The sequence below is a fragment of the Ptychodera flava genome, chromosome 6, assembly GCF_041260155.1.
Source record: "Ptychodera flava strain L36383 chromosome 6, AS_Pfla_20210202, whole genome shotgun sequence".
In the NCBI taxonomy this organism is placed as follows: domain Eukaryota; kingdom Metazoa; phylum Hemichordata; class Enteropneusta; family Ptychoderidae; genus Ptychodera; species Ptychodera flava.
In genome coordinates, this window is record NC_091933.1 from 30,302,427 (window position 1) to 30,329,229 (window position 26,803).

The 26,803-nt window shown below is 39.9% G+C and overlaps 1 protein-coding gene across 4 annotated transcripts in view; it reads right to left on the minus strand.

The window, feature by feature from the left end:
- Window positions 1-243: 243 nt before the first annotated feature.
- Window positions 244-26,803, minus strand: part of LOC139135450 (tyrosine-protein kinase abl-1-like) — a 160,265-nt gene continuing 133,705 nt past the window's right edge. For all 4 annotated transcript variants that reach the window (XM_070702835.1, XM_070702834.1, XM_070702837.1 and 1 more), the window contains exons 10-19: window positions 25,773-25,820; window positions 24,461-24,528; window positions 20,815-20,933; window positions 15,958-16,046; window positions 11,647-11,836; window positions 9,664-9,803; window positions 8,464-8,522; window positions 6,682-6,762; window positions 5,748-5,895; window positions 244-4,937 (exon numbers count right to left, since the gene is read on the minus strand). In XM_070702835.1, the coding sequence (XP_070558936.1) occupies window positions 3,466-4,937; window positions 5,748-5,895; window positions 6,682-6,762; window positions 8,464-8,522; window positions 9,664-9,803; window positions 11,647-11,836; window positions 15,958-16,046; window positions 20,815-20,933; window positions 24,461-24,528; window positions 25,773-25,820 (2,414 nt within the window). In that variant the 3' untranslated portion in view covers window positions 244-3,465. The remainder of the gene's footprint in view (window positions 4,938-5,747; window positions 5,896-6,681; window positions 6,763-8,463; window positions 8,523-9,663; window positions 9,804-11,646; window positions 11,837-15,957; window positions 16,047-20,814; window positions 20,934-24,460; window positions 24,529-25,772; window positions 25,821-26,803) is intronic.

Below are 26,803 nucleotides of genomic sequence, written 5' to 3' on the forward strand. Positions count from 1 at the left end.
AACGTTGTATAAATGTCAAACGGAAAATTCGAAACTCATCATCGCGATACTTTTAGGTGAAACTGGTTCGTCTTTATAGTTGTTCGAAGAAATGAAAGTGCAGAACCTCAAAGTATTTTCCACTCGTCCTGATCTTCAGTGTGATGGTTTATACCCGGGGTTTTGATGATCAACACGACAAAAATACTGGCAAATGCATCAAACGTTATAACCATACGGGAGCTTTAAAATAACGCCACAACCTTTAAATGGGTCCATAATTCTGTCTTTATTAACAAAGTGGAGAACACTGCAAAGTTTGTGATGTAAACAATTGAAATCCAACTTTAGCATTTTTTTCAGTGTTACTGACGGTGTGCTGTTTTCTTCTAACTGCAAAAGGGTAGTGTCAAATAAATGATCAGAAAAGTCCAAATATATCACAAAATTCCGCCAGAGACAACATTTCCTGTCATGTTGAACCAACAGAAGAATGACGAAATCGAATAAGCCTCAGAGAAAAAAAAAGAACAGACAATTCTAAACTCAATATAAATATCGTAGATTATTAATAAATACTCTGTTAATATAATTTTTCATTGTAGAAGTGATTGTTCGAATTCTATTTATAACAGCTTACAAAAAAAAGCGAGTGAAAATTACAAGTTCTATTTTACATGGTGTAAATAGCATTGAGACCTTGATGCGGAAATAAATGTCCATCCAAAAGTTGGTTTGATCGATAAATACACACCTCAGATTCCTATGTACATAAGCTGTTCAGGAATGTACACAAAGCTTAGGGGGTAGAATGGGAAACAAAATACTTTGGTTGTTTGAAATATATCCTACATAGGAATGTAAGGGTAAATTTGATACTTTTCTCCACGTTTTCGAAAAAAAAATGAAACAATCAAATATTGCAGTGTGTTCTTGCTTCTGAAGAAGTCATTGAAGGTATTTTGAAAGTTGTGTACAGTTCATGATCACGGTATGTTTATGTGTAGTCTTAAAACAATCCGTTGTCAACAATAACAATCCTTGTTTATTAGTACGAATTTTGTTTGACTCGGATTTTTTGAAGCGCAATTATACTCTTTTAAAAACAAAACAAAACAAAACACAAAACAAAACATAACTTCGGTTGAGCCAAGGAATAAAATGCTGGGCAAGAGTGAAGACTAGATGACGCAGAGACCTTTTCGAATCGATCACCAGTATCCAAGGGAGTCGTTAAACCTTGGAGTAGCGTACATATCATCTCGAGGCCCCCGGGACAGCCTTCACGTATATCCGAAGATATCCTCTGACCTTCACTCTTGCCAAATGCTAAAAGACATCGAATTACGCCTACACAGTTTCATAAAAAGATAGCAAAAATGGACAATATGGGAAAAAAGGAAAGAAAAACAAAAGCATGTGCTCAACCTACAAGAAAGAACGTGCGAAGGCATTATTCAGTCTATTATTTCAAACGACATAGAAGATAATCATTTCTTGTTTATAGCGTACATTTATTTTGTAAATTGTGTAATCTATATAAATCATGGTGAAAGGCATACTCTTTGACATGTTGCCATGGCAATATCTCAATGAAAACGGTCGTCTGAAGCCAGAATTAATTGCATTCAAAGCAATATTGTTGATAGAAAGTTTCATGAACGCTTCATTAATGAAATTAGTACTCTGTGCATTATTCTTGATCTTTTAAAGGGTCACTAGCTGTAACTTTTATGATTTGACAAAAATAAATATTGCTTTTAATGTCAAGTACACGTTCTATTTCTCCTCTCCAAGGCATGTTGAGATACACAGTATTGAACTTGTCAATTAAGCCTGTACATGTATGGACTGCGTTGTTATTCTGGTTCAGAAGAGAATTTAAAGGAATACAGTCGTGAGAACGTTCAATGTAAACACTGCATCCAAGAAACGATGGTGATTACAGTCACCTGTAATTTTAATATTCCCATAGATGGTCAAAGGGGCGTTCCTTGGTATTCAAAATGCCCGAGTGGGGGCGCTGTTTTTAAAATCTGATTGGTTAGATTTTCTCTTTCCATGGTATCTGTGGCAAAATTGGAACAGGTGACAGTATACCTTTAAAGTTAAAACATGTCTGTCATAATCTACATCGTATAATTTTAATGTTGCAGCTATGATGATGAGGTGCATCTAGACATCGTGCACGAAATTCATTGTTTGTAAACAAGAAAGTCGCACAGGCGACGACGGTTTCCCCTTAACTGTGAACGATAACAGTGGATTTCACAAATGTAGATGCTATGTTGCAAAGCTAACTAGTTTGTATTTCCACATGCTTTTGGGACAGAACAAGAATAAGTAATTGACATAGAAAACAAAAACAATGGAAAAAAAACATTGCAATTTTCAGCTACTGGTCCTTTAAATAGCCCTGCTGTTGTTCTGGTGTATTTGTCCTGTCACCATGATGACGCACTGAGGTCAAATGACTGTAGCACTAATTGTGTTTGCTCTGAAGAGGCAGTACGGGAAATATTGTGTAGATCAGTTGTAATTTGTTCATATAATTTAACAAATAAGCTTTCTGTGGGAAAAATATGTACATATATATGTATTATTGTTCGACTCTTCTTCCTTTTTTACATTATATTACATTACGATTAAATAAAAGAATAAGTTATGTATCGGTACTTTTCACACAGGGAATCCATTCAATTATCTATCATGCGCTAGATTCCCATGTTAGTATGAATTTGCGCCGGGATATATTATTATGAGACCAGGTCACCTGGTTCATTGCTCACTCAGGCTTGACTAGGTTGTGTTGAGGTCGATGTTATAGTTATACGGGGCACTGCAGTTTTGGCGTTTCCACAATTCCGAGCAAACCAGGCCAGTTCCTTGTATGAATTTCAAGCCCCAGTTTTCATCAACCCTGTAATCAGCCGCTGTAACTAGCGCGAGAAGGAAAATTATTGAAGCCTGAGGGTTTTTTAATTCCATTTAATTTTTGTCCTCGGTTAAAGCCTACCTGAAGACCGAGGCTATTATTTACGACATGCCTCAAATGTCGACAAACCTTAGCCTATTAAATTGCAGTGGTTTGCACATATATTACACGAAAGGTGGATTTTTATGTACAGGCCAGAGTTTAGTATGAAGCCTACATTTGGCGATCAGCGTATTGCCGTTTTCTTTCGTTGCAGATGTTAAGTGGGAATCGTTGGAATCACACACTGATTGAAGCAATTATAACCTTTTTAGTCAACTGTGACAGCGAAATTGTTATTAGTTCTGTAACTAGTACAGGAACTGGTGTGAGAATCATCAAGCGATGGATGCATCCCTTCGCGCAAAATATTGTCACGGTGGCAGACGTTTTATTTAGAGTGGTTCCACTATGGACGCCCGCGGCGCTTTGTTGGCAGTGATTGGAATGGGCTGAACTGCTGTAGGGTTGTACATCTACTTGTAGAATTTGCGCAGGGTTTTAACAAATCTCTACACGTTAGATTCCGTCTCAAGAAATTTGGGCCTGGCAGGTTTTTTTGGCTCTTCCTTGGCTGCCTGTAGTTCACTCTCAAGTCTATGCAGCTTCGTTTCAGACTCCAAGAGCCTTCTTTTCGCTTCCTCAGAATCTTTCTTGGCGGCTTCGAGTTCGTGTTTGGTTCTGGCGAGCTCCTTATCGTCCTTCATACCGATGGAAAGTTTTCGTGCCAGCGGTATCAACGTCTCCCCGAGAGACTTCGACTCGTCGCGGCTTTTCCGTCGGTCCACCTGCTTCGTCACCTCCGCTAGTTTGAGCTCGGCTTGCCGAAGCTTTGTCTCGGCGATCTGCCGGGCCTCCTCGGCACTCTTGGCGCGCATTTCGGCCTTTTCCACCCTCTGCAGAATCATTTGCGAAAGTTCGTCGATCTCCTTCAACCTCTTTTCCTCCTCTTCTCGTATCGTCTGCAGCATTTTCTCCCGTTCCTCTTCCGGAGCGTTCGGCTGAATGGTTACAGTCTGTGTCTTTTCTAAGGCCTCAAGAGCTCTGTTAAGATCGGAGAGCAGTATGCTCGATCTCCGTCTCCTGTCGATACCCCGCCCGTCGTCGTTCGTCGACTCTGCCGACATTCTCCTCTCTTTCTCCCTCTCCGAGAACGATTCGCTGGTCTCCGTGCTCGTCGTTTCGCAGCTGGGACTACGGCGATTGCTCATGTACCAAACACCGCCAAACTCCTCCGGGTCACTCTGGCTATCCTCGGTCACCGACCTTCGGAGAACGGGCCTTCGGCGAGATCGAAGGGCAGGAGGAACGCAGCCGTCCTCGTTCTCCGACGACTTCTGGCGCATCGGCCCTCCGTTGCTGCTCTCACACTTGCTACTCTCATCAGACCCCTCACTTTCCGTCAGCGTCATTTTACGGCCGCGATCGTCGTACTCGCTGTCGTTGCTAAGTTGTTCCATCAGCGGAGCCGTCACAGTGTTCTCGTCAAAGCTGAGCGATAAGTGAGCGGCGAACATCCCACTCCGCAAAGATCTTTTCTTTCGCCTTGTTTGCATAGTGGCCATTTCCTCCCTGCGAGCAATGTCAGCTAGATTTGGTAACGACCCCGTCGACGATACTGGCGTACTAGAATCTTCGTCAGTGTCGAGGATGTCGTAAATTTTCCCTGGCATTGTAGCGTCGCGCTTTCCCTTGGGTACAACGAGCAGCTCGCGAGGTGATTTCGACACATTGACCTCGGATGAAGCCTTGTTCAGTTTCTGGGAATGGTTTTTCCCTTCCTCCGTCGTCAATAAAGGAAGATCATTGACAGAACTACACCTCCGAACGCTTATCCGCGGGTGTTTATCTGGTGGTTTGCACGGCAACTTTGAATCGGGACTGCCGTCATCTTGCAGGGACGATTGTCGTTTGAAGGATGACGTCCCGTAATTTGCCCTGCAGAACCAATTCCTCCACTGACGTCGTCTCTCACGCAGGAATTCTAAATTTGCGAATAAAAGTGGAAAAAATTAAAGAATAATGTTAATCAGATTTCGTAGGAACCGCTTGGAGCGCGTGCGTATGAATAATGTAGGATTCTACTAAACTGTCTTAACTGTTACAGTCACAGGTTTGATCAAAACGTCATCTGGTGAGAACGCTCTGTTGATCGTTGACTTCCTGAAGTTGTCGAGCGACCTCAGCGTTCATAATGATAATATTTTTCAACCATTCGAACCATTCGAGTTTCGGGAGAATGTTAATTAATATATTACAAATTTACATGACAGTTGCTCGTGACGTCGACTTTGAACTACATGCCAGCATGATGGCTAATAGACGATTTTCCGCTGATTGCGAGATCTCGCGAGACTTTAATACATGCCCGTAGAAACAGGTTTCCAGCTTAGTAATACAAGTCAAACTTTGTATGGAACTAGAAAAAGTGCAGAACTGAGCAAAGGTTGCAACTTCATATATTTTATGCAGTGTTTAACGTAATTAGCGACTTGTCTGTTTACGCATTGTCCTGTTTTACGCAGTTTGTCCTGTGTTGCGAGAACGCGTCCACTGCGAACCACATATTCTCGCGATATCTCGGAATGTCACGCGCGGTTCGGAACATGGTCTATTACATGACATGTGCATGCACCATGAAATGTACTGTTGAAGTGACAACATCGGCGGCGAGAAAATTGTAAATTTCATGCCAACGGCAGTCTCCCCTACAAAAGTTGTGCCATATACAACTTTTATCATGAAAAGGAGTAAGTAAAGACTACCACTTTCTTCAAATGGAGGTGAGTCTTACCTGGGGTCCCCTGTTTATGTTTTCGCGAGTCGTCTTTGCAGGTGTGCACAGTGTCGGGAATGAAGTTACCATAGATGGTCTTGCGTCCTTCAAGCATAAATTCCAGATGGCCGAGCAAACTTTTGAATGACGGCCGCTCCTTCGGCTCCTGCCGGTGGAATATACAACGAAAATCGACAGTTAAAGAAACACTTTTAGTGAAACTGAAACCTCATTAGCTGTTGTATTTCCCCCAGTTCTGATTTTGATACAGAAAATATGACAATATAAAATTCCATACCCTGAAATATCAGTTAGTGTTCGTTCGTTTTAAATTTGGCACTCTCACTTAGCGCTTACATAAGCGGACAATTCGAAGCAATCTAATGTAGGGGAGCATATCATCCCAGACTGAAATTCTCATGATAGTTGACACGCTGAAATGAAATACCGAAGAAAAATCCTCGAAGCAGCTGTTTCTGCGAGGAAACTGTACCCACTAAATCCGATTCAGATTCGCGGTATTATATCAGGCAGATGCAGTCTCTGCGGAACTCATAATTGGAGATTGATTTCAATCAATCAATCGATACAGTCACCCAACAAATAAACAAATTAAGATAATTGTACAGGCGGGACGACGATTGCACACGTCACTCACGCTTCGAGTTCACTCGTTCATTTCGCGCTCCGAGCGCTCTGACGCACTAAAAATCAACGATCGTTTCTGTTTAGCTGTATTTCCTGCAGGCCGACAGAGCAAGAAAACTGATGATAGCGTTTGGGCTCGTTCTGCTCTCATTTTTCTGACATTTCATACATTTACAATAATACCCCGTGTGCCTTCAATTAAACGGTGGTTAAGCCACCGCAAAAGGGTAGGATGCACAATCATATCACACCGCAAAGGGGTATCTCATTGTCGTAAGCGGAAGTTAAGTATGATGTCACTCACCCTCTTAACACACGCACAAATTATATCCTTGAGCTGGATCGATCTCACTTCCGGGAAATCCCAAAACTGACCATTCAGGATCTTTTACGTGAAGAAACAAGTTACCAAATACATACATGTAACAGAGAGCAAACGTATAATTAAAAGATAGAAGAGACCATTTAATAGTCACTGGATATATATATATATATATATATATATATATATATATATATATATATATATATATATATATATATATATACAACTTACTTTAAGTACAAAGTGCTAATATCTGTTACTTAAAGAGGCACTCCCACTTGGTAACATTTTTAAAGCACATATTTTTAATGCCAGCGGTCGATATTTGACGTGGCGACTCCGCGCGGATCGCGAGATATCGATAAAAACATGTCATTTCCCGAGCGTATTTTTCGCATCCCGAAGTTTTACGATCGTTTCTGGTTATGACCCGAAATCCCCCGAAAGTGTGTTGTTGTGCTGATTGACTATATTCTAAGGAGTCCAAAAACGTTCGATTGACGCAATTAATTTACCTCCTACTGCGATGACTTTATATACATCATTATCAATGCCTTTACCTCTGGTAATTCTTTTTTAAAACTTCTCCTTAGTTTTTGTCGTTTTCATTATTCTCAATCAGTTGTATTAAATTTTTAAACAATACCACATAGATGTCAGTTTTTACGTGTAAAATATTAGTTGCCTCTGATGACTACATTTTGTCGTCTGCCACACAGTTACGCGTGGTTCGATACATAGCGGCCGCCGCGTGTGGTATGCGCGCATACCACGCGGCGGCCGCTATGCATACTATGTATCAACCGCACCTATCTGTGCTAGCCACCTATGCGAATTCTGGTGGAATCAGCAAACTTTGTTTTTCGTTTTTTGGCGAGTCAGTAGGACTCGGCTTTCTCCCATGGGACATGACCGCTCACCGACGCGAGTGGTACTGCTGTGGCGTACAGCAGCGTCAGCGTAGACTCGTACTCCATAGCTTAGTTGACAATGGCCCCAGTGCCGAATGTTCTATGTTCGGAAGCTGAATTACGGTGGACCACCGGAATTCAAACTTTAACTTTTTTGAGGATATGTTTTTATCGATATCTCGCGATCCGCGCGGAGTCGCCACGTCAAATATCGACCGTTGGCATTAAAAAAATGTGTTTTAAAAATGTTACCAAATGGGAGTGCCTCTTTAAGTTTCATGCATCCTGCAATTTTCAGACAGAACATTACATATATATATATATATATATATATATATATATATATATATATATATATATATATATATATATATATATATATATACAACTTTCAAACTTGTGTGTGTCGTTCTCTGGGGAGTAAACACACACATGCACACACACACACTCTCTCTCTCTCTCTCTCTCTCTCTCTCTCTCTCTCTCTCTCTCTCAAACAAAAAAAAAAAAAAAAAAAAAAGAAAAAGAAAAAAAAAAGTGTAATTCGTCTCAAATCACAGAATCATCCCTTGGGGGCGCTAGTTTTCCATCATCGTGTGCTAGCGTTTGGCGATTCGTGTCCTTGAAAATATATATCGCGATAAATGTCATTCCATCGCTTAGGAAAAAAAGGCGAACATATGTGAGTGCACCTTCTTGTTTCTTATTCTGATTGACATCGTCTTTCTGAGTCCTTTTAGGTTTGAACACCTTTTCAAATAGAACTGGAGTGACGTGTCGAAGATACATCACATTCAATTTTCTCTGCGGGTTAAAATTCCCAAGCTAGCATCCATTATGAAATACTCACGGCTTCTCTCCCCGGAAGATCTACTTCATTTCTGAGCAATATGATCCATAACAGTAAACCTTGGGGATGGAGAAAATATACGATTAAATATACAGGTCACACTAGTATTAAAACCCGCTAATGTGTAGCAAAGGTAGACAACAAAGACGTCGTCATTATTTTACGAAATTGCAAAGATTGGTCGGCACGTTCCGATAATTTAATCGGTGATGTGACCAACTGGTCATGGGGAAGATGTTTAATTTATCGCTTTAACTTTTGCAGAAGTGAAGCGCCCATGACTACTGCCAAATAGAAACTGAGAAACATTTATTTTATTCACCGTGACAGTTGAAGTAAATAATGGCACTTGGCCTCCAATTAATCGTAGTGCTGACCTCGGCGATAAGGCATTGAAAAGCTGCGCTGATAGAATCGCTGTCACCTCGCGGATCAGCGATCGCTCGCGGCTGTCAAGACCCGACCGATCAGAAGTGTCACCTCTTAAATAGGAGATTTGCTTCTGAGGTCATCGCTCACACCGTTAATGGGGCTCGGCGGGCGTTGCGATAAGGATGCCGGGATGGCGATCGTTACATGAGCAGCACGGACACTTTGACTAGAAGGAGTTTCCCATCGGAACAAATAATCCGGTAGATCTATTTAGCCTTCGAACTGCGGTGGAAAATTGGAATTGAGAATGAAATCGAGGTCACTGTCACATTGAAGTTGACTATGATAAAGAACAAATTTGTATCAATTTGTTAAGGAAGAGACGAAGAATGACGTCATCACTTTGCATATTATGACAGAAACGAGTGGCTCTTATCCTAACGTATTTATAACGAGAACCGAGCGCTATTTATAGCGAATTACCAAACCATGACGTCAACAATTCGAGCTGGCGCAAAATGTCATATAATAGCATATTTTCGGCTAATCATATTTTTACTGAATGAATGTTATGAATGTTATGAATGTTATGAATGTTATCAAAACGAAAGGAAGGGACACTATGTAACGTTTGCAGGAAAGCCTGAGAAAAGTTTGAGGAAAGTACCGTGCCTTCTCTCTTATGATGACATAATTTGAAACATAACATCGGAGATAGCTGTCTCATAGTTTTAAAATTTTCAGTACATTGTATAGATTACTGTATAAGATGGACATCATCTGCTAAAAATGGATTTACGGCGCCGGATAGTGCTTTGCATAACTCACCGAACGCCCACACGTCAGATTTAGTACTGGTTCCGTTGAAACCTCCAGCGTTCGATTCGCCGTCTTTCCTCGCCTCGGGGGCAGGTATTGGTACTTTGTGAATTACTGTTATCCGAAGCATATCTTTGTTCCATTCATATCTGTCCGTAAAATAAAGTAAAAAAATGTAAAAATGGAATAGTACGATGAGGATCCCTGCCAATTGCCTTTATGACCAAAAATGAAGGCAATACTCACACTAAATCAAAATTACAGCTATTGAGATGAAAGGTTGTCATTGACGGGCATATGTTGTCGAAGTCAGAATGAGACCAAACGAGGGCGCCATATGGTATTCGTATTTCGGAGATGGAAATGAGGAGCGTTGCTAACTGACTGAAAAGAGTACGTCCTGTTGATGACCAAATAGCGTGCACCTCTTATGGTGGACTACGACAAGGTTTTTTTTAATTAAACCATAGTACGATGATCAAACTGTGCTGGTAAATTGTTGCTCCGAGCAGACATCAGTAATCAACCCACCCACATCCCGAGCTATTCGACGACAATAATTTGAAACACGACTATTTCAGCTCAGCTGCTATACGCCGAAAGTGCGAGTGACATGGTCGGGAGAGAAAACATCACGCCAACGCGTTCTTCAACTAATTCCCGCTTATTTATATTGTACCACGCTCAGAGACATCACTTCGATCGTTCTGATAACCAATTTAAGTACAAGTGTGAATGAAGGGACATCTAACTTTGTAATAATATGCTGTAACAGTGTGTATGTATGTATGTATGTATGTATGTATGTATGTATGTATGTATGTATGTATGTATGTATGTATGTATGTATTTTTAAAGATGTTGTGAACTCGAGTCAAAAGTGATTGTTCCTTTCTCCACTTTGTTTTTCTGAGTTTGCGATTCATGAGATTCGTTTTTACAAATACACAATTTATCCTTTTGCAATATATATTGTGGTATCCCACCAGTATAGTTAGTGGTAAAAATCGTTTAATCATTTTTAGCATGGAGTTTACACGGTCTCAGAGTTCCTTTTCCATCCGTACACTCTCACGTAATTTAACCTTATTTTATTTTGTGATGTATACTGTAACTTTTCACCTATCGTATCTTCTTCAGTCTTTTTATTCACCGTACTGCATACAACTTTCAGCTCTGCAAATCATTTAAGCCACATTATTTTGTTTTTTATTTTTCTTGTCCATTCTTTGTTTTTACTGTTACTGCTAGCGGTCACCTGGAGAAGGTAATAGATGAGTTGCTGAAAAACGTCTTTGAAGTTGTTTTAGAAATAAAATTTTGAAGTTTGCGGCCACCTTATTTTTACCACGCCCGCTGTTATGATTAGTGTTGTTGTGCCTTCCGTGCTCCACTTACAACAGGTACTTCAACAAGTGTAGTTGGACCGATTCTTAAAGTTTGCGGAACACTGAATACTTTAGTTGTAATCGTTCAAAATAGTTCTAAAATCCTTTTACAGTTTTTTTTATAATCGCAAGTATGCTTTCGGGGGAATCGCAAGTAAGCTTTCGGAATGTCTTATAGCCTATCGACAGTTAACCCTAGATAGCTCTCCCGAAATTCCCGCACTTGATTACGACAGGCTTGTCATTAGACCGTCGGCAGTCCCTCGTACCTTTTCTGTCTCTAATTGGTGTTGTCTCTCGCACATGCAATGGTCTTGGGAATCACAAGCGTAGCGCCGAAGGCGCGAGCTGGACATTCCGTCGTTGTGCGAGAGACAACACCAGTGAGAGACAGAAAAAGCTCAAGGGAAAGTCACTGTCGACAGTCTAGCTTGTCATGAGCAGGGTGAGGAACGAAAATACTTTAGTTGGCAGTGTTGTAATACTTGCCACAACTGACGATAGTCACGAAAACATGAAACATCAAGTCCCTAAATTTTCTTCGACGCAGCAGCATCATATCGCGTTAAGCCCATTGTGTCATAAGTTCCCGTCTCATACACACCTTGCTGACTGGAATCCCCCCAGCTTCACAATCTTGTTCTCACTGACGATGCAATTCTCGGCCACCACTTCGTTGTGAACGATCTTCTGGCTCTCCAGGTACTCCAAGGCGCGGCAGACGTCCGTCGCCATGGCAACCAACTCTTCGTCCTCGAGAGATGCTTGATGTCTGAGGTATTCATCCAGAAAACCTGGTGAATTGAGGAAAAAAAGACTCTTAATGAAAATGGGGACGGGCGGTATATGATTTACACCAGGGAAAAGGGTAGCTGTATTTGTCGCTAGTCTTTAAGCCGTATGAAGCAATGTGTCGTTCACTAAATTTAAAGAGTAATATGATGCCAGCATAGGTAGGGAAAACCGATCCTTTGTATGCACAAACACGTTCTGCGTCTTCGAACCCATTTGTAAAAATAGAAATAAAAAGATAAAGTCTCCTTCAATTGGCCACAGGAACGTCATCCCAATAAATAGTTTTCTCTCTCGCTGATAATTCTAAACTCTCCGCTGATGTGAAATCGTGATACACATGCGTGATGATTTGTCAACCGCCGAGCAGTAGGACATCTGCGCCGTCGACGCCCGCGGTTGGCCCTGCGGGGTAGTTATCTGTGTCTGATCGTCGTGTGTCGCATTTGAGGTGCAACAGCAGGAAGATGACTCGGGTCGACAAATGCCTTGCTTTATCGGGGGGCGTTACACGAAAACATCCAAAATGGCATATGCTTTACTGTTGTACTTTACGTAAAATATGCCAAGCTGACAGGCTTTGCTAGTCTGTTGCATGATTGGACACATTTTGAAGCCTACAGGGTGAAAGATTTTTCCGTCTTGTTTCTGTGAAAAATTGAAAATATCGGTAATTTCAGGCAATATGACTCCTATTAAATTTCATAATTATGAAGAAGCGTGGTTTAAAGCGCAGTGGTCGTCGCGCTGCGCGTGCGTGATTTTTTTGTTGATAAACATAAATTTTTGTAAACATAAGTCTTCTCAACTTCAATAGGAGTGAGATGGGAGCAGTCCCCCACTTTGTTAAGGCCATTGTAAGACTCAACATCATGCAATAGTAAAATATTAAGATCGGAAACGAACTTCAGTGGTGTACTTCTATCTATAAACTCGTGTAGAGCTACGAACATTGGGACACTACACTCAGCAAATTTATTGTCGCTGAGTTTACTGCACGCAGACACAGTGAACAAAAAGCTTTGATCGCGCGCATTCACGTTGGTTGTACACAATACTATGTACAGTACAGTGAAAATACATAACTAAAATGATCAACATTGCCTATAGGCCTATATGTAGACCAGCAACAAGCACAATGCCTAACACAAAAATTACACTCAAGACCATGATCGGCAAGCCAGAGCAGGACACGAGAGATGTTGTTGGGAGACGGTCACCACGTTGACGTACACGGATATAGAGAATCCGGTCCCACAACGTACCGGCCCGCGACGACTTGGCCCACAACCAACTGTTGATCACCATGTCTTACTTCTCCTAGTATTACGTGGTAAGAAATAGTAAAATGACAGGAAACAATAGACAAAACGAGCGGGTTTTCGCGGCATTTGGCAGGAAAATTGCACGGATACACCGTGCATAGACGTATCGAGAGATCCTTTGCCCCGGTCCTGTGCACGGTCATGGCAGTGATCCAACCGCTAGCTGGTGTAGGCCTACCGTGATGGGCAAACGTCTTTGTTGTACCTCCTGATTGCCGGGTAGGTGTAAATCCTCTTTCAAGTGAGATAACCCTCACACATACAAGAAGACCTATGAAAGGTCCTTCCCTTGACTTGATACCTGTACTCGGAATTCTCGTTTGCACCCCCAAACGGGGTAATCTTGTAGTTGAGTTGGATTCTCCACAGCCGCGTGAAGCGCGCCATATACCCGGTTTGACACGGACGTTCATACATACCACGGAACGGAACAGATGCAGAGATGCTTCTTGCTGCAGCAGGCATTGCTCTGCGAGCTGTAGCAGGGCTCGAACTTAACGGTTGCCCGCTTGCCCGGGGCAACTAAAACCTGACATCGGGCTGGTAAAAATAAATTACACTTGCCCGGTCGGGCAAGTGATAGACTTTGATCAAATTTACATGTTCTGGGAATAAAAAACTCAAGAAACTTTGTGGAACAATGTTCGCTACTGAGTTTCAAGTAACTGAAACGGGTATCACAACCGACAAGCCGGACGTCAACATTCAGCAAGTGATATCCAGTTGTTGTCTTTCCTCCCTCGGGAAGTCTAATTCATTAACGTATTACTTGCACTTGTTTGTCGCTAGTGACTCCCAGGGGGTGTGGTCAGTAATATCAACAGCCACTTTGCACATGGTGGCCTGACTGAGACAACGCAGACTGTAAGTCATAGCGAAGCAAAGCACCCTGTTTTCATGTATATTTTTGAAATCTACGCCAGATAAAGTCACAGATTCCGGAACAGGATCTGTGTCAGGGGATTCAGTACAGGTTCAACCGGCTGGCCACTCAGAATCGACGGTGATAAAGCTAATGGCGCGATCGCAGCATCGAGTTCAGTGGAAAGTTATTGTGCAGAAGCAGAAGTGCGATATGTATATATGAAAGGAAACGACAACGGAAGTTTCAAAACTTCAGGAAAAGAGATTTGCTGATGCAAATATCAATTGATGGGCCACCCCTTCAGCTATATGACCCCAATCCTGCACTAGAATATTGGTGGACGAGTGGGCAGAGATCACGAAGACCAACACTAATGGATCGTAAAAATTAACACGATTATCAATACAGACAAAACAGAACTTGCATTGATATGATGCTGTCGGCCACATTTTGAGATTGCTTGGTCTTCGTGATCTCTGCCCAAACAGACAAAAAAAAATCGGGCAAGTAAGTTTGTTCATCGGGCAAGTAAAATTTCTGGAAACTTGCCCGCAGGGCAAGTAGGTAAAAAAGTTAAGTTCGAGCCCTGTGTAGATTTCTGTAGTTTGGGTTGTTGTCTTTGTACTCCTGTCGGGCCTCTTGAAATGAAAGCTCTCGTCCTTGCTAGCGATGTCGAAACTAGAGTCCGGTCGTTGATAGTCTGTTGGCGTATACATGCGTACGTCTAGCTCTATGGCTCGAGCGATAACAGTAGCCGAGCCCAATTCAACTGATTCAAGAAAATCGTGAGCAAATGCGATCTCAATCCAGCGTGCAATTATTGTTCAATATTCAGCAGATATTTAACTTAGATTAATTGACCTTTTATCGCGTGTAACATTTGGTTAGTTGGTATACTTGTGACAGATCAGCCGCCATTTTAACAAGCGGCAATATCGCAAACATTACAATCAACCCGTAACATGTGCGGCGTTCTTGGATTTGTTTACAACAGAGGGGGACCCCCTCAGGAGGATGCGCAGCGCGACGACCACTGCGCTTTAAATTACCGTAACAGAGGTCAACCCTAGGATCATGAAGACGTTCAAAGCAAGTGTGAGGGTGAAATTCTATATCTTAATACTGAAAACCGCTAAACTATCTCCCAATCTTCCATCCCTGTTTGACAAGGCCGAAATAATTAGATCATTTTTTGTCCCCGTCCTAATGAGTTGAATTTGGTGATTTCCATGACACCCCCATACACACAGTCACACAGTGCATTTCTATAAGACTTAACCGCGTCACTTTCTGCCAAAAAATCTTTGTTTACAAGTTTGGTAAACTGAATTTATACTTGTAGAATATCCATTGTAGTGTAAATCACGGAAGTGACATTGACGTCCCTGCTTTGTCATCCTTAAACGTGCATGCACTCATATATATATATATATATATATATATATATAATATATATATATATACAATGGAAACAATTAAGTAAATACAAAAACTTGCGCCTGTAGCGCCTGTAACATTTTCTGTGTATTTTTGAACTATATATATATATATATAATATATATATATATATATTATATTATTTATATATATATATATATATATATATATTATATATATATATATATATATATATATATATATATATATATATATATATAATGGAAACAATTAAGTAAATACAAAAACTTGCGCCTGTAACATTTTCTGTGTATTTTTGAACTGCTTAACCGGTGACATTTCAAAATTTTGAGAGGATGCCGGCTCCCCTTCCCTCCCCCGCAATTAATTACTCTGGCTTAAGCGATCATTATCAGATTATGTCATTATGACATGCGGGGAAAATTGAATTAATTTATTTCACCCGAGACATATAAGATGCTTCTTTCAGTTCCAGTGATCACAGAATCGGATTGCGAATTAGAAGCCCACTTACCGTGAATACCAGCTTCGCTGACTACGTAACTAATTGGTTCATTTATGCTCATTCCGTACACCCGAGCTACATTGTCGTGTTCCAGATTCCTGCAAATGAAAAAAACACACCGAATAAATCAATGAATGAATGACTATTTAACTTAGAAACCAATCCACTTTTAATAACCAGCTCAATAAATTACTAAAAGAAGTATGTCATCGGACAATTTAGTCATTGTGGATTGTTTTCTGTGTTCGGGCACTGCAAGGGGGGACATTTCGTGTCGCTTTCCGGGAACCCCAGGAGGCTCTTCGAATCGGTAACCAGGGTAACCGACCGCAGGTTCTATAACTGCCCGTCCTACTTTCAATATTCGACCAAAACAAAATCATAGCGGTAGGTAAGGGGTGACATTTCTAGACCTTCAAGATTTCAGAGGGACTGAAACCTATGTGTCAGCTCGCCATCACCGTGTGGTCTGTTACATAAACACGCGAAATATCCTCCATGATGAGCTTAAGAAATCATATTCTTGACAGCAAAAAAAAGAACGAACAGGAAATAATGTGGCGAGTAATATTGACTTCTTAAGGTCATACATGTACTGACAAAATGTTTGCTCACTGGCAGACGCGCAGATGTCGAGTCTTGAAAACATTTCAGAACATACAATACTCAATTCACGCGTCAATATGTACATATACGCTGCGTTCTAACAACTTGAATCAGACTGAAACGCGGACACATTTGCACTGTCAGGCAGATAATTGAGTCGCATATACGTGTATTTGCATACAACTGTACTTTGAGCCAATGAAATGATAAGTACCTTTGCTCCTCAAGACTTGATGCGGTAAAAAAAAAAGACAACCAAAAGATGTAAGGCTTTTTGGAAGTATTCCTCTGTCGGTTCTTCTCTTTTCTATTGCGCGTGTGCTCTGGCTGATTTCCAATATAAGAAAACTGGTCAGAAATGACTAAATAATTATGGGGCTTTTTTGCCCTCCTTTTTTGCCCCTCCACGCGGGGATTTTGGTTGTACGACACACTCCGGATCCCAAAGATTTGACATTCGCTTGTACTGACGTATCCCTCAATAAACATATGGAGCTTACATATTTGGATTATATCGCTTTTTTTTTCATTTAAAAGTAGTATTTTGATTTAATCTTGGTCATTTTATTGTACTGGAAATGATATTGCTGTTAATCCACAACCTGACAAAGTTTACTGCAGAAAAATGTTCCCCTTGAAAAGTCACGATAAAATCTATAATATTGCTACTCATACACATGTGTTTTTCAGTCTGTTTGAAGACCAAGATTTGATCTTCGTCCAATGTTCATGATATCATAAAAATGCAAAAGAAATCCACACAGACTCGGCCTGGCGGTTCTCAGCGAGAAACGACAAGACATAATGTTTTATAAGAGCACTACAGGAGCGATATGCACAATACAGTATAGTTGTTTTCAGTGATTGCAAAGCGTACTCCGCAAATTGCATTTCATGTAGAATGTAATGCACAAAGCAAGTACTACCGGATTAAATTCTATTCATGTGAGTTCTACGCAATCATAGAATGCAAACGTAATGTACTTTCCAGGAGTTGAGGGGGCAATTGGTCGCTTATGAAATCTGCATAGGAAACGACATTATCTCTAGTAGGTCGCGCTCTGTATCTATAGCCATTTTGAGACACCGGTTCTATGGACTGTGTGGATGTATCTACGAAAATAATGAAATTTGTAGACTTAAAACGTATATCCGCATACCACAACCTAATTTCGTTTGACCTCTGTTTATGCGTACGCACGCTGCCGTGACAGAGAATGGAACAGACCGGAGTTCCACCAAATTATCATGTTCATAAGTTTGCTTTCTGTATCATGGTAAATTGTCCTTCCACCGACTGAAGGTTTTAATATTGATATTACCTCTCCAACCGCTACATATCATTCATTCTAAATTGTCAAAAACAGCTCTTTTTTGCAAGAGTCTTTTTATCCCGTTGGCTCCTCAAAATATCGTCTTGGTCTACAGCTTATTTGGACTGATTTTAAAATCTGTTATGAAGATTGGCTTTCACGTTAAAGTTTTTGTGAAAAAAAAATCAAATATTTCAGTTCTTCCCGGTAGCGTTTGCACATCGAATGGTAGCCACATTCAACTTACAATAATCGTAAAATTTCTGGTAAATTTGTTTCTCTTTTTATATTGTGATGATAAAAGAGGTATTACTCCGAAGATTTTGAGCAAAATACGAGCAACAGTAAAAATGTGCCTACGGGACAGACATTTGGACGCACAAACTGTCACACTGTTTTTTTGTCAGTCTATCGCTTGTGCGCTTATTTTAATTTGAAGCTCATAAATCGAATAAATAAAGTGTTCACAGGCACATAAATATTAAATATTAACTAATTATTACACCTCACGTATTATCCAGGTATTGTGATTGGCTAAGCCTCACTCACGTGATATAGAACAAAAAGTGATAGAACATGGCTTAGTTGATATAGCCCTGTCGCGTGCGCTGATATAGCCCTGTCGCGTGCAGTGATATAGCCCGCTGCCACGTTCTGGAATACCGCGCGTCCTTTCTGATCTTGTCACTGTATGAAGCGGCCGTACTCGCCAACTTCACAGTGAATGTAGACGACATAATTATTTGTTTTGTTCGAATCAGTTTGTTGTATACGTATTATTTCACCTTGTCTTGTAGGGAGAATATGTGTTTGCTTGCTTATTAAGACAGTTGCATGAAGTGAGACAATTACTTTCGATTCCACGATTGATGCATGCAGCCAAAATATTACTCTAGCGTCTTTGGTGTGGGCTCCGTAAGTTTTCCATTTAAATAATAACACACGCCAGCAAGGGCAAGATCACGATTTGTTGCCCGCCCAAGGGATGGTGCTCATGACGGTAATATTGATGATGCCCGAGCCGAAGGCGAGGGTATCATCAATATTACCGTCATGAGCACCAGCCCGAGGGCAGGCAACAAATCGTGATCTTGCCCGTGCTAGCGTGTGTTATTAATTTTATTACACCGAACAAACACTGTTGTTTTCGAAACTTTGCTTAAAACGCAGTCAAGTGTCGATCGAGACTCGCCACAGTGAAGTGTTCTATTTGTTGCTCGATCGTAATGCTACATGAAGTTGAAGGTCAACTTAAATCAACGTCTATAAAAATAAAGACAGTGTTGTTAAAGCTTTTCACGTTTAATGTACTAAATGTCCTCTACTTCAGGTCCAGTTAATTTCTTGTACCCTTTCAAAAGCCATTGCTTTACAGAATATTCCAATAAAATGTACGCGATGATGTGGTACGCGCAGAAAGGACGCGCGGTATTCCAGAACGTGGCAGCGGGCTATATCACTGCACGCGACAGGGCTATATCAGCGCACGCGACAGGGCTATATCAACTAAGCCATGTTCTATCACTTTTTGTTCTATATCACGTGAGTGAGGCTTAGCCAATCACAGTACCTGGATAATACGTGAGGTGTAATAATAATTGTTTGTCCATGGTTGTTATTTTGATAAACATCGCTAGCATCCTTTAAACTGGCGATATGACAGCATGAAAGTAAACTAAAGACTTTCATACAAGCAACGCAGAAAAAGGGTATTTCAAAAAAAATCAGAATCATTGAATGGTCTGAAAAACACACAAAAAAAGAAATCGACATCGAGACTTTCTCGTCAATATAAGCGAAACACTCCGTTAAGGGGCATGGGGATATAGGAGGTATCTAAACCAAATGGCGTTACTTAAAATTGAACCGAATATATGTACGGACAGAGCTAAAGAACATGGTTGCAACAATCAACGATGAAACACACACTGGCGAACAGAAACTGAATCGTACGCCGACTTCTGTAACTTTTTGCGAAAACAAAGTAAAAATCGGACACCCACGTCCATCAAAACGGTTCAAATATTCGCCTCGAGGTAAACATTTCGCTGTTTTCTTTACTACTTGTTTTGTAGGTTTCACGAAAAAGTCAACGTATAGGATAGAGCGTGTAGCCCCACAATTAAAGTTCCTTGTAAAGACAGGATATCGAATAACTAAACTTTCAATATTAAAGCGTTATTGTTAAAACATTGATTTCGTGAAAGAATAGTGGTAACTAAATTTACTCAAATAAATGTTCTATATTTCCTGCGACAATACGATGTTTCCGATCGAATTTCACAATGCAATTTACAATTTCCATAACCATGTTTACATTACGAAAGGTGTCGGTTTCGCGTTCTGGTCATATGAAGGGCTTTCCCATTTCATTGGTTCGCTCAAAAAGCAATATTGCATCATTTTAATAAATTGAAGACAGGCAAATCTCGGATTCGCTTCTCGAGTATAATGCGGCAGTATTGCAGTATTCGAGTTGCAGCTATAAACCTTGCAGTGTTTGCCAAACGATTATGGTAGTTCATAAACAAATAGTAGTTTTGGAAATGTTTGAAATTGTCTCTCACTGAGATCTTTGTGTGAAAACTGACGATAAAGCCTGCACAGCTGGGTTTGCTTACAGTGCTTATTACTGTAGCTTTTCAAAAATGTGTATGTTGCACGGGTGATACTGCCAGAGGTATGCAGTTGAATGATTGCTCTGACAACGCTGTTTCTTGTCCTCGACCCTTCACGTAGACCAAAGGATTCAAAGTGCCGATGACTTTGCTCCGCTTAAAGCGCATGCGTGGACGTGATCACAAGTCGAGGTCAACGAGCCCCCATTGCTGTCATGTATTAAAGTTTGCGTGTTTCACGCTATGATGAAACATTTTACGGTACTGTCGGACAATGTCGACAAGGCTATTTATCAATACCTAGTTAACAAATGGATACTGTAACTCACATCAGGAGGGAAGTGTATCTTCTGAACGTCCCTTTCTGCGCATTTTCCTTGCCTTGTATTTTCTTCATTTTCTGCAGCAAGACGTCGTCTTTACGTGTCCAGTGACCGAGCCACATGATCTAGAGAGAGAGAGAGAGAGAGAGAGAGAGAGAGAGAGAGAGAGAGAGAGAGAGAGAGATAACATCGTTCAAGGGGACACATCTTACGTTGCCCTTCGGTTTTCAAAATGTACCACTATGTGCGCCTAATAAATAGCGGTTGGACACGGATGAGCTACTAAGTTCAAGTGTCCGGAACATTAATAAAGTTTTCCTTTCAAGCGTCGTTCTTCGGAGAAAAAAGCGTCGATCAAAGTGCTGACATTTTCAGTAGATATGCATTTGACGAAACAAAGTATTGAGTGGTGAAACTTCGCGATCGAGCCACGAATCAAAAAGAAGTACTAGTTCGGTGACGATAATATAAGTCAGGCAATGGAGGTAGATCTAATGAAATTCTGTGTACTACTAAACGTGATTTATGATATTCATATTTTTCGAACCGCGTAAATAGTTACATTTTTCTGTTTTCCCTACAGCTTTCCACAAATTCCAATGGAGGCGTATTTAGTCTGCCAACTAAGGCAGTTCGCACAGTTATTCATAATTTATATTGGATACAGACTTATCAAATCCACTTGATACGATCATTCATGCTTAGGGAGCGTTCAGTTATTATGGCCGGGGGTGGGCCGGCAAATTCTTCCTGCGCATCAAGCAAAATAAGTGAACCCCCCTACCCATTGTACCAAAAAATTGATGACCCCCCCCCCTTTTAAGATGACAAAAATTTCATGACCCCCCCCCCCCACATTGCTTGAGTAAAGCTGCACAACATACACCTCGGAGGGATAGAATCAAAAAAAGATTCTCAGATATTTTCAAATGACCCTCCTCACAAACTCACAAAGTGTTAATTTTCAAATTTCCCCTCCTGACTTGCTATAATTTTGAAATTACCCCTTAAAGGGAATAGACAGAAATTACACGTAGATCGCAATATTTTTGCGGAAGCGTGTGCGTAAAAATTTTGATATTGGATTTAATTGATGATCAGCTGTTGATAATGTTGATTCACTATACATGATAGTGTATGAGAAAACTATTAAATACTATTTTAATACAAAACTATATCTATGCATTTATAGATGTTTGATAATTGATATAAATGTACTTACAACTGGTATGTGGACAAAAAAATTGACTTTAGAATTTCACCAAAAATGTTCATCCATTATACATACGAGTCTATGATAAAATTGTGAACAATTTTTTTTGGAATGAAAAACTTGCTATACATGAGCATATACAGACGTTGAATAATTAACATAATTGTACTTGATTAGAATATGATGGTTAAAGGTGCATATTATGTGTACAAGAAATCTGATTTTGAAATATCACTGAAGGTGTTCATCCACTATACATGGGAGTCTATGAGGAAACTATAAATAATTTTTTTTCCATTACAAAAATAGGTAAATCTGTGTATTTATGTACTCCCGATTGTTAACATCAATGAACTTGATTAGACTAGGGTGGTAATAAATGGATGTGTTCGCCAGAAATTGGATTTTGGAATTTCACCGAAATGCAGATTCACTGTACATGGGAGTCTATGAGGAAACTATGAATAATTTTTTCCCAATACAAAAATAGGTAAATCTGTGTATTTATGTACTCCTGATTATTAATATGAATGTATTTGATTAGACTAGGGTGGTAACAAATGGATGTGTTTGCCAAAATTGGATTTTGGAATTTCACAAAAATGTAGATTCACTGTACATGGGAGTCTATGAGGAAACTATAAACAATTTTTTTCCAAAACAAAAATAGGTAAATCTGTGTATTTATGTACTCCTGATTATTAATATGAATGTATTTGATTAGACTAGGGTGGTAACAAATGGATGTGTTTGCCAAAAATTGGATTTTGGAATTTCACCGAAATGTAGATTCACTGTACATGGGAGTCTATGAGGAAACTATGAATAATTTTTTTCCAATACAAAATTAGGTAAATCTGTGTATTTATGTACTCTTGATTATTAATATTAATGTACTTGATTAGACTAGGGTGGTAACAAATGGATATGTGTGCAGGAAATTGGATTTTAGAATTTCACCTAAAAGAATTATTTAACTTTTCATGGTACTAGTAGTCTACAGGTAACTGTTTAAAACTTGCCATATCTCTAATATGTAAGTAATAGGAATTGTTCATTGCCCTCAGTGAGCTCCATTGACAATAAGACATGCCTCAGAGTTGCCAAGTCAAGATGTTCATGTGATAGATAATTATATTTTTGTTCAGATTTACAATTAAATGACTTCAGAGAATGAAATCATGCAGCAAATCATTTTTATCTCCCAGAATATTTCTGAACACTGAAACTGCTTTTTGACGTGACGGATGCTTATGAAAATTAAGTGACCCCCCCCCCCCCTCTGAGCTGTTTGAAAAATACATGACCCCGCCTTTGCAGTTTTCAAATTTGAGGTGACCCCCCCTGGATTTTGCCGGCCCACCCCCGGCCGTAAAAACTGAACGCTCCCTTACGTTCCACGGCTGCTTTGTTCAAATACCGGGCAATAGATCATGATTCGGCGAGCAGGGTGATCATAGGTCGTTCCATGCACCAAACCTACTGGAACTCCGACCAAAACCGTCACGCCGTATGGTCACAGAAATAGCGCTAAGCGCATGCGCACTTTGTAGGGTTGTTACCGAATATATCGAAACGACTGAACGACACTGACTTTTGACGAGCGAATTTCGAATAAATTTTGCCCCTTTTCATTTATTGCTAATGATAGTGCTTATATCGCTAAAGATTGCTAAGCTTTCCATCGTCATAAAAACAGTGACGAAATTTACGGGACAATTTTCTTCAGCAGTAATCCTAGATCCCGAAAATCTTGTCCAAAATTTCCGAAATATATTGACTACTTAATGATGAATTTGTAAAATAATCTTAAACCAGCTATTTGCGTATATGTTTCCGACACTTCGATGAATTAGTCTAGCTGTGATCAAGCCAGAGCAATACTGGTGCCTATAAGAAAAACATCATGCGCGTCATTTGGAATTGAGCTTTCTCCGACACAGTATGGCTGACGTTTGACATGTTTTTGTTGACTTAAACCACAGTCCCTCTTTGGTGGAGGGACTGTGCTTAAACCATTTGATTTCACGTCGCAGTGTGACGAATGTGAATGGCGGATATTCTACGCTTTGCCGAGGTGTAATTACCGCATCCTACGGCGATTTTGTCCAAATTAACCTAGTCTTGGCCAAGTGCGAGCGGTATTAACGAGACGTTCGTGAGATTAACCGAAACATAGCGAACTTCAACGAAATCCTCTGGGAGATCTTTAATGAAGCGATAGTAATATACAACCGACTCAAATTAATCGCGCGATTTAAGCGGCTGAATGTTTACAAGAGGTTTTGGGGATTTGGTTATTTGCCAGATTCTTTTTTTCTCTCTTGATAAATTAACAAAGTGGGAGCTCAGTGACTCCGCTGAGAACAAATTTACTTGAGATATAAACCGTCTTTTGTTCGATCTCCGTGGAAAAAATATGACATCTGTAATACATACCCAACATTTCGTGTTGTACAGGTCTTCCTGGGGAAGTTTTACGTCGTCAAGGTCAAATTGCCAGAGTTCTGTTGATCAGAAGCAGAAAATCACTGCATCAACCGGAATAAGCTTTAAATTTACATATTCAACCATCAAATATACACCTCAGCAGTTCATATATTAGAGGCTCAGGCACTGTGAGAAATGACAAAAAGCAAAATGTAATATTTTTGTATCTGTAGATTTGTATAGTGCACTGATATCCGCAAATTGAGCCAGTACCAAACAAGATCGTCCACCCTACCCCCCCAAAAAAAACAAAACACAAGGAAGGCTGCGTGGTATCATGCCTTTAAAAATCAACTGAAAAAAGACGGTGAGGATTATGACGTAAATATGGCACAAAAAATAAAATATTTGAAAAAAATCATCAGCGAATGCAAACAAAATTCATTCGATGCTGACTCTCAATTCGACAGCACGACAACTGCGGTCAAAGGTGACCGCCTCATATATATCTTTCGTATATCATATATATGTTTTTTAAGAAATCCAAGTCTTCTTCTCGGTGGCACATAGATGCTTTTCATCAAAGCTGAATCTTCAATCGATAGAAGGTTAATAACCTTTGGAGGTCGACAGCTGGGGAGGGCATACTCTGAAAAGAAAAGACACATTGCTCCGCTACAGCACCGGCCATTCTCCTCGCCTGTTTCATCGATAATTTAGAAGGAATTTAATTTCCAAAATTGGACCCTTGGCCATTCAGCAGCGCAGAAAAACTAATCAATTTCACGCATCAGATTCCATGTTCATTTCCTTGGCAAGAATGATTATCGCTAAAAGTCAACAGTTTTAAAAAATATACAAAATGGCCAGTCGCGCGAAGTGAAATATCACGTCAAAATAGACATATTCTGTTTGAGTTCCTTTCATTCGAAGGCTCGTGACGTCATTGAAACTGTCTTGGCTATTCATTTGATGACCCCGATGTCAATCATTCAAGGTTTGCTGTGAGTGAAATCTCTTATACTGATTGAAAATAACTGTTTTCTGCATTCTTGGTATTCCATTGAGTCCAAAAGTTGTGTACCGACATGAAGTAAGGTTGTGGATTCAAATGAATACTAATTGAATTTCGATGTTCCTACTATAATTAACCATATTAAGCAAAATGGAGCCACTATTATTATTATTATAATTATCGTCATCATCATCATTACTATTATAACTACTAGTGTCGTTATTATTATTATCATCATCATCATCATCATCATCATCATCATCATCATCATCATCATCGTTGTGACTGTTATTATTTGGTACCTACCCTGTAAGTTTGTCTTTGAAGGATACGATCGGAGACATGTACCTAAAACTGAACGAAAAAAAAGAAATGAATAATGGAAAATAACAACAAAATGGCCTATTGGCAAAGGAATAGTTATCTACATGTATCTGTACAAAAGTTCAAATTGGTGATCACGTGATTATCATCATACGGTGGATATGGCTCTTGGTCGGGTAGCCTTGACAACCAATTTTTTCCCCCTTAGTTACCGTTATAAAGGTGTTTTCACTCTCTGTCTTGGTTCGTTCAAATCAACGCCCTGCGGGTAAAAACAAGCAAGCGTTCCACCTAGAGCTGCCAACAGGTGATAACATGTACACCGGCGTAACTGTTCTAGCCGAGGAGGCCATCACGGTCCCGTTATCACAGATCGCATAGACTACAAATTACTTCAAGTACAAAGTAATAATCTCTGTTACTTAAGTTTCATGCATTTGCAATCATCAGACTACTTTTACTCTTAGGATGTTGGCATTTTATAGAGTTGGGACATACCATTGCACAGAAGTCCCATAGGTGGTGTTGAAATTCGATAAATAATGTTTCGATTCAAAATATATATATATATATATATATATATATATATATATATATATATATATATATATATATATATATATACAAATATATATATATGTGTGTGTGTATGTATATGACAGTAAAAAACACTAACGACAAAGATATCACATTCGACATACATACAACAGCCTGATGATTGTAAATATGAAGTTTATGCCGCCTGGGCAATTTACCATGACGTAAAATGTTTATTATATTTTTATTTGGAAAGTCGAAATAAACAATCAAACAAGGATATCAGAAGGAAATGCATGCGCAAATCTATCGATACAATTTACTGCTGAATAGGCAGTTTTCTATGACGTTCAAGGTTTAGTACTGTGATTCCTGATGTAATTGGCAATAAAAATACATTAACAACACAGACCTTTGTATTGACAGGAAAGTTAATGAAATCCCTATGTTGGTGAGACCCGACAGCCAATGGGAAA